General features: G+C 42.5%; 1 protein-coding gene across 2 annotated transcripts in view; it reads right to left on the reverse strand.

The window, feature by feature from the left end:
• b3glcta (beta 3-glucosyltransferase a) overlaps positions 1–12,058 on the reverse strand; it is a 62,551-nt gene that overhangs the window by 27,164 nt on the left and 23,329 nt on the right. For both annotated transcript variants that reach the window (XM_072701646.1, XM_023826055.2), the window contains exons 4-6: positions 7,459–7,568; positions 1,499–1,575; positions 443–554 (exon numbers count right to left, since the gene is read on the reverse strand). In XM_072701646.1, the coding sequence (XP_072557747.1) occupies positions 443–554; positions 1,499–1,575; positions 7,459–7,568 (299 nt within the window). The remainder of the gene's footprint in view (positions 1–442; positions 555–1,498; positions 1,576–7,458; positions 7,569–12,058) is intronic.

Below are 12,058 nucleotides of genomic sequence, written 5' to 3' on the forward strand. Positions count from 1 at the left end.
TTACTGATCCCCATGGGGAAATTCTCTTTTCGCCCACCCCATCTTACTCTCCATGGCACAGATACACATGGAGCTGAGAGCAAGTTTGGCAGTGGAGGGCAGCCACTGTGGGTTAAGGGCCTTGCTCAAGGGCCCACAGACCTGTAACTATTCTGCCTGGCAGCCTGATGATCCAAGTTAAATATCCACTGTCTTTACCTGTGCAGTGGGGGGAAGTACAGTAACAACAGGCACAACACAGTGTTGACTGCAGATGACAGTCTACTGATAATACAACAACCAATCATGTTTATTCCAGCAGCCTCAGTGATGCACACCAATTTTAGTAGGCTGAGCCACAAAATGAACAATTTTTTTTACAAATGAACTTTCTGCATCTGCGAAAAGGCAGCCAAGGGAGTCGAGAAGAGAAGAGATTCCAGGAGAAACCTGGCAAACTCACTTTCTTGGCGTCGTACTTTCCAAGGATCTCAAGCAGCTTGTCCAGCTTCACGTTAGTCTCTTCCTCGAGGAACACGATCCAGGAGGAGTTTCTTCCATAGGATGCAGAAAAGCTGGGAAATTGTGTGTGTGTGGGGGGGGGGGAGGTCGTGAGTGAAAGACACTACTGACATGCTGTATAAAATTTGTGATTAATCCAACCATCTTGCATACTGCAGTCCAAAAAAAGGGAAAATTACAGAAATAGACAGTTAACTTTCAAACTGCACAATGTTACTGGCTGTAACATGGGGAAATCTGCCAGCCCACCGCTACAGGTTATGTACAGGTACATGGTACAATGTTTCATTGTGAAATGTGTAACAATGTTTTTTCATTGTTCCTTTGAGGGGTACAAACAGCATGATTTTCATTGCTCTGCCATTCCTTGATATATTGATTTTTTTCCATTGCTCTATCGTCTCTTGAGAATTAGGCTAAAACTTCAGAATCCTATTCATTTGAGAGAGCACAGTACTGCAGAGTACTGTATAATTAAGGTACAGTGCACTTTATTCCAGCATTTGATATTGGTAATGTCTTGCGTGCAAATTTCTCTTTACCATATGTATGCAAACGAAAATCACATTATACATGGGGTCCAGGGAAGGTTCACTATTATATGCAGTTTTGGCCATCCCTGGCAGATACGTGGAAAAAAACAGGGGGGCTACTGTATTATGGATGAATACAGAAATGGGAACTGCAAATATTTATTTCAAACCATGTGCAACAACTGCAGTGGAATGTTCACTTCTTCAGTCACACTCAATCCAAGGAACAATCGCATACAATAAAGCAGAAACAGACGAAAGACCTGCAATGGTACGATGAAGATAAGCAACCCTTAGACAACTAATGTTTAATAAAACAGGATTACTATGTTATTTTATTGACAACACTGAAGCCAGATTGCAGGTTGAAACAGAGCCTTAGGGAGGGGAATGCAACTTTATGAAGATTCATCTTTGCTTTATGGAAGCCAACAGCAGTTTGAGAAGAAGGCCGGCGTGCTTACAAAGGCAGCAGTGGAAGGATGCTCCAGTCACCCTCATTATCTGACAGGCTGTGCAGCAGCAGCACAGTAGGTATGCTCTGTGGGAGATAAAGTCTCTCAGACGCAGCATGCATCTTTCAAAGATCACAATGGTTTGACCTGAGATATAAAAGTAAATTAAAAAATAAAATACTTCTAAGAGATTCTTGGCAAGCTTATAGAAAACCGCTTTAAATTCTGATTGAACAGTAGGGGGTGTGGAAAGGTTATGAATACTAGAGCGTTTTTGTCCCTCTGTGGATGTCTCAAAGTTATAATTGTTCTCAGAATTAAGATGTGGTGAATGGTAAATTCTCTGGGCAGATTAAAGCAAGATTAAACTGGTAGAAAGCTATTATGAAAATTACTTTTAGTTTCTAAATCATGTCATTTGTTTCTTTCATCATATGGTTTTCTAGATCTTTTTTTTTTTTTTTTAGTATTGCACAGAAAAATGGATACTGTCGTCATAGAAACACTCTCCACAGCGCTAGGGCCTGCAGTAATAGAGGACGACACCGGCCCAGATTGGAGAGAGAACGGGGTTTTCAGATGAATATACTTTTTGATAGAATTTTATTAAGGTGGCAAAAAAAAAACAGCAGAATTTACTTTGAGAGAGTCACACAAACGTCACAACAAAAGCACTACAGTGAGTTTTAGATACAATAAGCCTTAAAGTACTACAACAACTCTACTAGCTAGCAGTCAAACTCTACGCATCTTTCAGTCTTTTTCTGTCATAAAAAAGCTCAAAAAGAATCTTTAGACAGCCTGAGTACCATACTAGCTTCTCCCTTGGAAATTTCAGCCTTGCTTTGGCTTGGCAGTAAACAGATCTACAAATTTTAACTAATTCCTAACACAGGCAGCATTTCACCTGTCAGCTGCCAGTGAGAATGAGGAGTCAGAGTAAAGCTGCAGTGAATTCTCCCCCAGTGCCTGGAGTGGCTCTTTGCTGAAGTTTCCCATCAGCACTCCTGAAGGGCCTGTGGGAGGGTACTGTCAAATGAGACTCTGTATTTTCCATGTAGAAAAGATACCGGAGGGGACGTCCTGCCACTGCACTTTGGATTGAGATTTGGGACACGCAGGCCCTTTCGGCTCATGTGCTCCCAGACTGTGGCTAGATCATCAAAAACTGCTACTGAGGCACCAGCAAGCAGCTTAAACCACCTACAAAGACCAGCGGTGTCACCAGCAAGCAGAGAAGACATGGCTGTCAGGCTGCCTAGCTAATCCGGAGGCAAGACATAATTTAAACCGAAAAAAGAAATTTAATCATTTGTAATTGATAATGCGTTATAATACATTCATAAAGCATTATACACATGGCTATAAATATTTATAAAAATGAATAAAATTATAGCAATGTGCATTATGCATTACAGTTTATGAAACTCATCTATAATGCATTACATATACCTTTATATTGCATTATAATGGTTGGTATAAACATTAAGGATGCTTTGCACTGCATTATAAAAGGTATCTATAGTTCATTATAGATGAGAGCTTCATAAAGCAGTCACAATGCATAACACGATTATAATGTGTTATGCTTTTTGATAAATATTTATAGCCATGTTTATAATGATTTATGAATGCATTTTATTTGTTATGAATGTGTTTATAAATTACTAAAAACATGGCCTTAAGTAGTGTTGCCGAAAAATCCACTCTCCTACTTCTCTGGAATTATAGCAAAGGATCTGTATAGCATAGTAACATTTGTAAGATCACAAAGCTTTGACAAGAGGAATCTTTTCCTTCTGTCAACTAACTCACCAGTTTTGTTATAGTTGTTTCCCTGTTCCCAACATCATATAACATTTGCTATAATCTGTCCATTGACATTATGCCAACAAATGAGATTTACGATTTCAAAAAAAAAAAAAAAATGACACAAAAGTATATGTTGACATTGTAAACCATGCGACAAAAGCACTTCTTAAAGCCCAATTAAAATATGTAAAATGAACGCGGGAGAAAAGAACGACAGAAACACAACTGACATACTCAAATCCTTTCATGTAATAAAACCCCCACAGGACAGTCTTTAAAAATAAAATAAATGAGTCATTCAGCCGCTTTCTGGTTGCCAGCACACATTTGAAAGGTGCTTCTATTCCACACCCGAGGCACTTGTCATCCCCATCCCAGCTTCTGCTTTAAGCCTCAGGGTAGGTTTTCTGGTATTACTGCCACTCTCGCTGCTCAATATTCATATTTATCATTCAGTCTTTTCATTATTTTTCAGTGTTTTAAGCGGGACAATAAAAGGTGGTTTTAAATGTCGATCTGTTTGACAGCATGTAATTTCCAACGTGCCGGCCACAGACTAGCGCCAAAAGATGGTGCAGGCCTGGCTTACGTAGCACTGTGCAGCATGATGCTTTAGGTAAGGTACACTGTGCGACAACGGAAGCTAAGCAGAGGAGTCATCCATGTGGAGTAATGGACTAATGCAGGTCTGAAATATCTCCATGCAGCTCCTACAGCAACAACAAATTTTGTTTACATTACATGGTTTGTTGTAACATCAAACGTTAACATAAAAACACACCAAATTTGTCAACACAGGCATTTGAAAAATATGGCTCCGAAGATGAATGGGTCTCCTGCATCTCAGGGTCACCCCCAGAATTTGATTCAAGTTGAAATTCATAAAATGTTTTTACATTTTGCTGCTTAGCTTGGTTTTTTTTTTTTTGGGCTGCATCCCATGTTGCCACCAGCAACGTTCAAGAGGACAATGAAACAGACATGCCACAGACAGCTGAATGGGTCTGCAGCCCAAACCCTGAACATAATTCAGAGCAAATTCAACATTCACTCTTATTCCAAGCTCCATTGTTCTTCTTAATTGCACTTCAATATGCTGAAAATATTTTGATTTTGCTATTTCCTCAACATCTGTGGGATTCACCCTGATAATTTACAGTCGGTCTGCTTTCAAATGAAACAATTATGTAAAAGCCAAAAGAAAATGCAAAAATAAATTGGGCTTTGTGGTTTCTTGAAGTGGGCTTTCATATTAAAAGTTTCACGCTCAGCAAAAGAATGGAACACAAATTGGCAAGCGCTGCTGCTAATCAGGCATTGTGTAGAAAATATTAGCCTTGTTTTGCAATTTACCTACCATGCGCGTTCAAAGCCATTTAAATTTTTCCAAAAACAATTCAGAGACCCCTTTCCCAGGCCTGTACTGTATGTGAGTATCCATGTCTAACCACTCCGATACTCGCTTGCAGCAAACTGTGCTGCTAACAGACATCACTTCCTCTCCGCCACGATGAGGAGGAAGCGTAAAGGTACAGGAAGTTTGTTTTGTCACATTGTCAGTTTGGATGTTTCTACTTGTGTTCCAGACTTGGTCGTCCATAACACCTCCTCGCACCTCACCCTCCCAGAGGGCGTCCTCCTCGTATCCGGTGCTTTTTCTGTACGTACTACAGCTCACACACTGTAGGGTAAAATAAAAAATCTATGCTTCTCTGCTTGCTGTCCAGTTGGCGACCTGCAAGTGGCCCAGCAGGTCTGTGAGAGACGCCCACCTTGTTCCCCCTACGAGTGTAATGGTGGCTTAGCAGCTGTCGTCCTATATGCAGAGCTCAGAGACAGCTTACCTGCTCCTGATTAGTGATGCTGCACCCTGACGGATGGGACGCGCAGGGAGTCACTTATTTTGAGCACTGTGCGTAACAGGGTACCTGCTATACCCTCAAGACCTACCGGCTTCTTACGATGAGTCACAGAAAACTGACTCACCCACGATACACCATACTGTAACTATCATCAGTGTAAAAAAATAAATAAATTTTTAAATACAAAAGCACTACATTACATCTGGGGTTATGGAAAAGGAACAGGTGAGTCCCAGAGCTGATCATCTCCAAGCTCAACACGGCACCGCCAGCCTCAATCACACACCTCACTGCAGAAGTATTTCCAGAATGTATGCAGGAATTACTCATTTATGAGAGTGACCTGGCAGTTCCTCAGCGCACAATCCCCAAGTCCAAGCCTTTATGTGGTGTTTTTAAGGAGCTACAATTATTATGGCAACAAGTCATTTACGTTCTTCTTCACTGAAGCAGTTTGGCAAACACATACAAAAGCAGGTCTCACAGTCCCTGTTTACCCCAAACTCCTTGGAAACACCAAATGCTTAAATTGGCATTAAACAGTATTAGTAGTGAAAAGTCATCAGATGTTCATGAATCTATAAAGGGAGGAAGATGGACGACTGTCATCATTCTTTTTAATAAATTTTCAAGGAGACATAAAAGTAAGCCAACACTGAAGGGCATATCATAAAATCCTGGGATTATAACACTTCCGTTGTTGACAAACACACAGGCCGGCCAGTGAGTCCCCAATATCACAGCATATCACACTGCTAAAACTGGAAAATATGCTGCACACCTAATGCATATTAACATCTGTCCCAACATGACTGACCTTAACCCCACACCCAACAATGTGCAAAGGAGAACACCTACAGAGAGGAACCCCCCCCCCCACCCCCAGCTGGAGGACTGAAGCACTGCATACCAGGCCCCTCGCTCAACATCCATCTGCATGACTCACTCCTCTCTGCCAGTTGACACCGCTGATATGGTTATCAGCAACTCTTCACATTTTGTGCAAGTCAAGGGTGTTTATTTTTAAATTAAAAAAAAAACACTTTCACTCCCTTAGCTGACTGCCCTGTGAACAAAAACTCAGAACACGCATATTAATGTAACTTTTGTTTAATGGAAAATGGTTCAGACCCCAAACAGAAGGAAATTACAGTGTCATATATTGCAAACACAAGAATTCTAAGAATGATTTGGGTATAGATGTTGCTATGGGAATACATGTAAGAATTCCGGTTTTATTACCTAGTTATTATAATTACAGGAGTGCAAGAGCTGTTGTAACTTTGATATCTCATCAATTTATGGTAAATGAATAATGTGTATGTAGAATTAAATGCAAACTTTCAGTATGAATAAAAATGTCAGCCAAGCAATGCAATGGTAATAATGTTAAGTTGGAAACTCCAATATTCTGTAAATATAGATTTCCACAAAAAAATATATATGGATATAAATATAGGCCAAAAAACTGGACCCTGCTGTTTGGTCACATGCAATGTTAAAAAATATTTTATATTCCTAAAGAAGAATAGCTTGGATACAGTTAGTTCAATAGTGGCATCTAGTGGTGATGTATGTAAATAGCATCATTTAGAGTGATTAAACGACAATCATTTATTTTTAAACCACTTAGTACTATTCACAGTATTAAATAGAAAAATGCCAGCCTGTCTCTCTACAACTCCTTGTTGACTTTGATTACACACAGACACAAGATGGCCAAATATTTTGGTACTTTTCCTCAATAGCAATTAGACCAATTCAAATTTAAAAAAAAAAAAAAAAAAAAAAGGTCAGTGCTGGCTGGAACAGCCTTCAGACAAAATAAATGCAGTATTATGATGAGTAATACTGTTTAATGGCCTTTGTGCGCTCAGCATGCTTCCTGCTGCCTCACACTCAAAAAAACTGCTGCAGAATCAGAAAAATCTTGTTGGAAATAAACAGGATGTTTCTGATGTTTTGAGACATTACAGCACAGATTGATGATGGAACCAGCTGTTCAGACCAGACACTGATAACTGCGGACAGGTGTTTCTGTCTGGTTCTTGTGCCTGTTCTTACGATGAGAAAAGGCAACCTGAGCCTGGGATAAGTCCTTAGGCAGTGCTGAGATGTGGGAGATTGTGTGACAAGCTGCTTCTGTGCGGCATTTTGGAAAATCTGCTATAGATCATTGCAGTTACTTGCTCTGGCACCTGGGGCGGCTCGCATTAATAAATGGTCCTGATACTTTGGAGAAATTCACTGAGCATGTGGTCTGAACGCTGATGAGACCCGCAGGGGACAGCATACCTGTCTGATGTTCTCTGCCTGCTGAATGAGACTGGCCTTGCGTTTGTGAGCCCGCTCCACGTGGAATGAGTTCCGCTGGCTCAGAATGACAAACACCACTTCCTGTGAGCCTGAAACACAGGACGAAGGAGCACATTATCAACCTCAATTACTGGAAGGACGAGCACAATTTAGATCTGACACACAAAGGCATCACACTTCAGATCGGAGTCCGGTCTCCGACAAGAAGCCCAAGGCAGAGTGAAAACATGCATCTGACCTCGATTGATGCCTCAACAAAAAGAACAGAGAAACAATTCAATACGAATGGGGATGGGGGAGGGGGGCAATTCTTTGAAAAGGTTTTTTGAAAAACACAGAAGAGTTAAGGTGCACAATTTTTTTATTCACCTGTGCCAGTGTGCTGGTTTCACCACTATCCACTAGGAGGTGTAAATGTCAAAAGTGTGCACCAGCAGAGTGTGTATGACTGGCAGCTCAGCACAATGGCTCCATAATTATTTCAACACCAGGACTGTGCCTGAGGCCCCTTGTCTTCTTACTGCAGGGTTAACCCTCATTACTGTCAGCCCAGGGGGCCTGCTGGCCAAGGACTGTCCTACCCAGGGAGAGGGACTAATTTACACTGCAGTCTAATAGGCAGTAGGGGGCATAGCAGTTAAGAGGCGTTTCCATGCTCAGGCCCCCGTACTGAACCATAGAATAATGAACCACAAAACCACTGCCACAAAAAATATACTTCATACAGTTTGTAGAACTGCTTTCATGCTGCTGTTATTGCAGTCTCCAAGAACTGATGGATGAATTCCAGGATAACATCTCCACAGTTAACCACATAAAACAGCGTAACGAAGCACACAGAACTTAGGGACGATTAACACTTGCCGTGACATCTCCATGATATGCGACAGATCATATCACGGCTTGAAACTGAAGGAGATTTCCAAAGCATATAGCCATTTGGAATGGTCCGTCACACTGCTCGAGGTAATTAAACCCTCTCATTAAAACCTCATAAGCTCGATTCGCTTTCCAGCAGTCATGTGGAGTTTTTAGACAGGGAGAGGCAATAAGCGGGAATGCTGAAGTTCAAAACGCTGCAAGAGTGACAAAACGAGAAAAAAAAAGAACCACGTGCGAGTTTCACTTCTCTCACACTGAGCATAAACAATCAAGTAAACAAACAGCAGCAGCTCTTCCATAGTGACAGACTGCTTATGCTGCATGTAATTTTTAAAAGCTGAATTTGGAACTAAATGACTATATTTATTAAAATGCCATAAACATGGAATAGCGAGTCAACACAGCCGGCACAGAGCAGAGGCACAAGAGCCAGGAGGCATCACTGGTAGTCCTACCTGCTCTGCCGTTTCTGAGCCTGCACATGTTCCCACAGGCCACCACAGTGACCGGACAGCACACACTGCGGCGCGGTCGGGTGTATTCATAGCCAGGAACCAATGTCCATCACCTCCACCCCCCCAAGCTGCCTCGGGCCCCCATGTCACCCCAAATGAAGAGGGGAAAGCGGAACTCACGGGAAGACCGGCAGGCCCAGTGACTGTCTCCAGTTACGCATGCGATCCTCGCCCAGTGCTGGGTCACGAAAGACAGACAGTTACAAATACGGAATGAAAAGGAAGCCTCATTAAAAGCAAGCCCACCAGCCAGACCCCCGGATTAATGGGCTCCCATTAATCATCGACAGCAAAAGGTGCTGGTGGCAATCAGGTACTGTCCGGTGTGGGGCGCCCCCTCGCTCATCCCCTTGATGACGGCCTTGCCGGAGTTCTGCAGCCAGTACCTTCCCACCCAGCCTCGGTGGGCAAAGCAAGCAATCGATAAATCAATTGGGGAACACAGCAGCGATTAGGGATGGTGCGTTCCCGGCCAGATACGCCCCGGGCATTTCTCAATGACAAACAGAAGAGGATTTCATCGCACTTCCTGCGAGGACCCTTGGCCACGAATTTAAATCACAGGAGATTTTTTTTTTTTTTTTGAGAGAGAGAGAGAGAGAGAGCGAGAGAGAATGAGCCCCCTGATGCTGGACACACTGCTTGGAGGATGATTTATTGTGTCAGAATGCCCACTGGTTATATAGCTGGTGTGTCTGTCATGTTAGTTTATCAATATGTCCTGGACACTGCATTCCATAGGGGCTGGACTCTAGAATTCCAGAGATCTACTGGTTGACTGAGGTATAAGGAAATACTGGTCCCAGCTCACTGCAGGTCTTACCAAATGAACTCCTTCCACATCCAGCCGCTTAGTCTTGCTCCACTAAGCATTTACCTACTGGTATCTATATTAAAGCATTTTAATGAAACCATGGACTAACCTATCAGTTTCAAAATCAAAATCATTATAAAATCAATTGATGCATATCAACAGTGGCATCCAAGATCTGTGTACACCCTTCATCTAAGCACCTTTGAAAGAGAGCCAAACATTCATACAGGCAATAATCAAAGCAGCTGTCACTCACAGCATGAGCCTTTGTTATATTAAACATGGGGTCACACCTGCCAGCAAAAGCACAAATTAATCTGTGATACGTCTCTCCAGGGGGAGCTGGGAGAAAAACAATGAGTCCCGGAGGCGTAGCGGCTGCTTTACCAATAGCATTTTTTCCCTTAAAATCTATTATTTAACAAATGTACATGGGTGGCTCCCTATAGTGTTATTAAAGCCAGAATGTCACAGGATAAAAACAGACAACCTGGCAGGTATGCTCTGCCGAAGCTCGCTCACCACGACACGGCCACACGCACTGCCCTCGTCACTCTTAAGGTGTCCGCCTGACCAAAACATCACTAACAGCTGCTCTCCCTGCTTTACATCTCGTTCTAATTGCCGCATTATTCATTTGCCCAGCAGATGTTTTGATCATAAGCAATTTTATGCAGGTTACAATTTCAAGCTCCAGTCTACATCTAAAGCGTCTCCATGGTATGATATTTACCAAAGCGACCCTGGTTAAATACCTCATGTGATAATATAATTGCAGATGACACAAACAATCGGCACAGGAAGATCTGGCCTGCAGTGAATAGAAAAAGAAAAAAATTTTCATGCTTGGTTTTTTGCATTTTGAATATGCATTAAAAAATGTCCTTGGAGACATTTCTTTAGTTTATAGTGATATCACTTAATTTTCAAAAAGCTATTCTAAAGCCCTGATTGCACAAAGGGCTGCCACTGCACCAGGTCTGATAACCTTGCAGGCATTGTCAGCATCCTCTAAAAAATCCATATGCAAGTGAAGGGCAGATGCATTGTCAGCTGATATGATGCCTGAATGCAGTCTTACCATCCAGAGACTCACACACTTTTACTCCGAAGGGTCACGCATACTCCATACAGACAGAGAAGCTCTTATGATGTAAATAAAGAACATTAGAACATTAGGCCAAACAGCACAGCAATATCACAACCCCTGCTAGACCTTAGTAAGGAAACACTCTACAGCATCCAACCTGGCTAAGTTCTGCGGCTCCTGTTCAGTACCCACACCCACTACTAGTGGCGATTTAACACGGCAGGAGATAGGACTCTGGGCTGAGTTTGTTCATATGAACGAGCCGATCCAGCGCTGCTGCCCTGAATGTTGACCATCTCGGGACAAATCTGGCCACACTCCACCGAGCTACGGCATTATCCTCAGTACATGAAACCATCTAAAATGGACTTGACATTACCAAGTAGCAGTTACCCCCCATGTCAGTGAGAGGCAGCATCTTCCCGGAGCTTATACACACGTGAGGCTCTGAGTCACGCCTGCATGAATCGATACTACCGTCCACCAATGAGCTGTGATGCCCGGCGGGGCGATTCCATCGCAAAAGCGGATTAGACGTGCTCCGGTGCGATTGGTATTCACGGTGCGCTGCCCGCATGCGGTAAGGCGAGCCGGCGTGCCACAGCTGCGGTTCCGCTCCCCAGGCCAAACATACCCTCATATTAATAAACCCGCCTAATTGCACGGGCGACTGGTCCGTGCTTCTGTGAGTTCTGTTTTCTAACTTCTGAGCTGGAAGCTGGAAAGGTCAGTGCGGATGCTTTCCAACCTCTTCAGGAAGCATATGGAGAAGGTCTCCTTTAGAGATGGAGACTTCAGCGGCAGGTCCAGATCCCTCAGGTCACTGCAGTCCCATAAGATAACGGCAGTAACAGGTAATAATAATGGTGCGTTCGTTTGTCTCTCGGAACTCGGAAATTCCGAAAGGAATGACATCACGTCTGACAATCTCCCGTTCGAGCTACCACGTCTCGGAACAAACACACCTGCCTCCATGAACATGCTGCTGTGTGTTGTTGCTTTATATTTTAGCAGATTTGGAGTGAGATTATTTTTTCCGAGAGACAAACAAACGAGAAACACAAACTAGTCAAACCACATTAAAAGCTTTATAAAATATTTTAGTACATTGATAGCGATATTCTTTTTTCGAGAGGCAAACAAATTACAAACAAACCAAAGACACTAACAAGTCTGGTAAAAATCTGATATTGCATGCTAGGATGCTGTTTACGGTCATGATATGGTATTCTCTAAATCAAACACGTGCAATTACATTTATAACTATTAATACATTTA

Source organism: Paramormyrops kingsleyae, chromosome 17 (assembly GCF_048594095.1).
Source record: "Paramormyrops kingsleyae isolate MSU_618 chromosome 17, PKINGS_0.4, whole genome shotgun sequence".
Taxonomy (NCBI): Eukaryota; Metazoa; Chordata; class Actinopteri; order Osteoglossiformes; family Mormyridae; genus Paramormyrops; species Paramormyrops kingsleyae.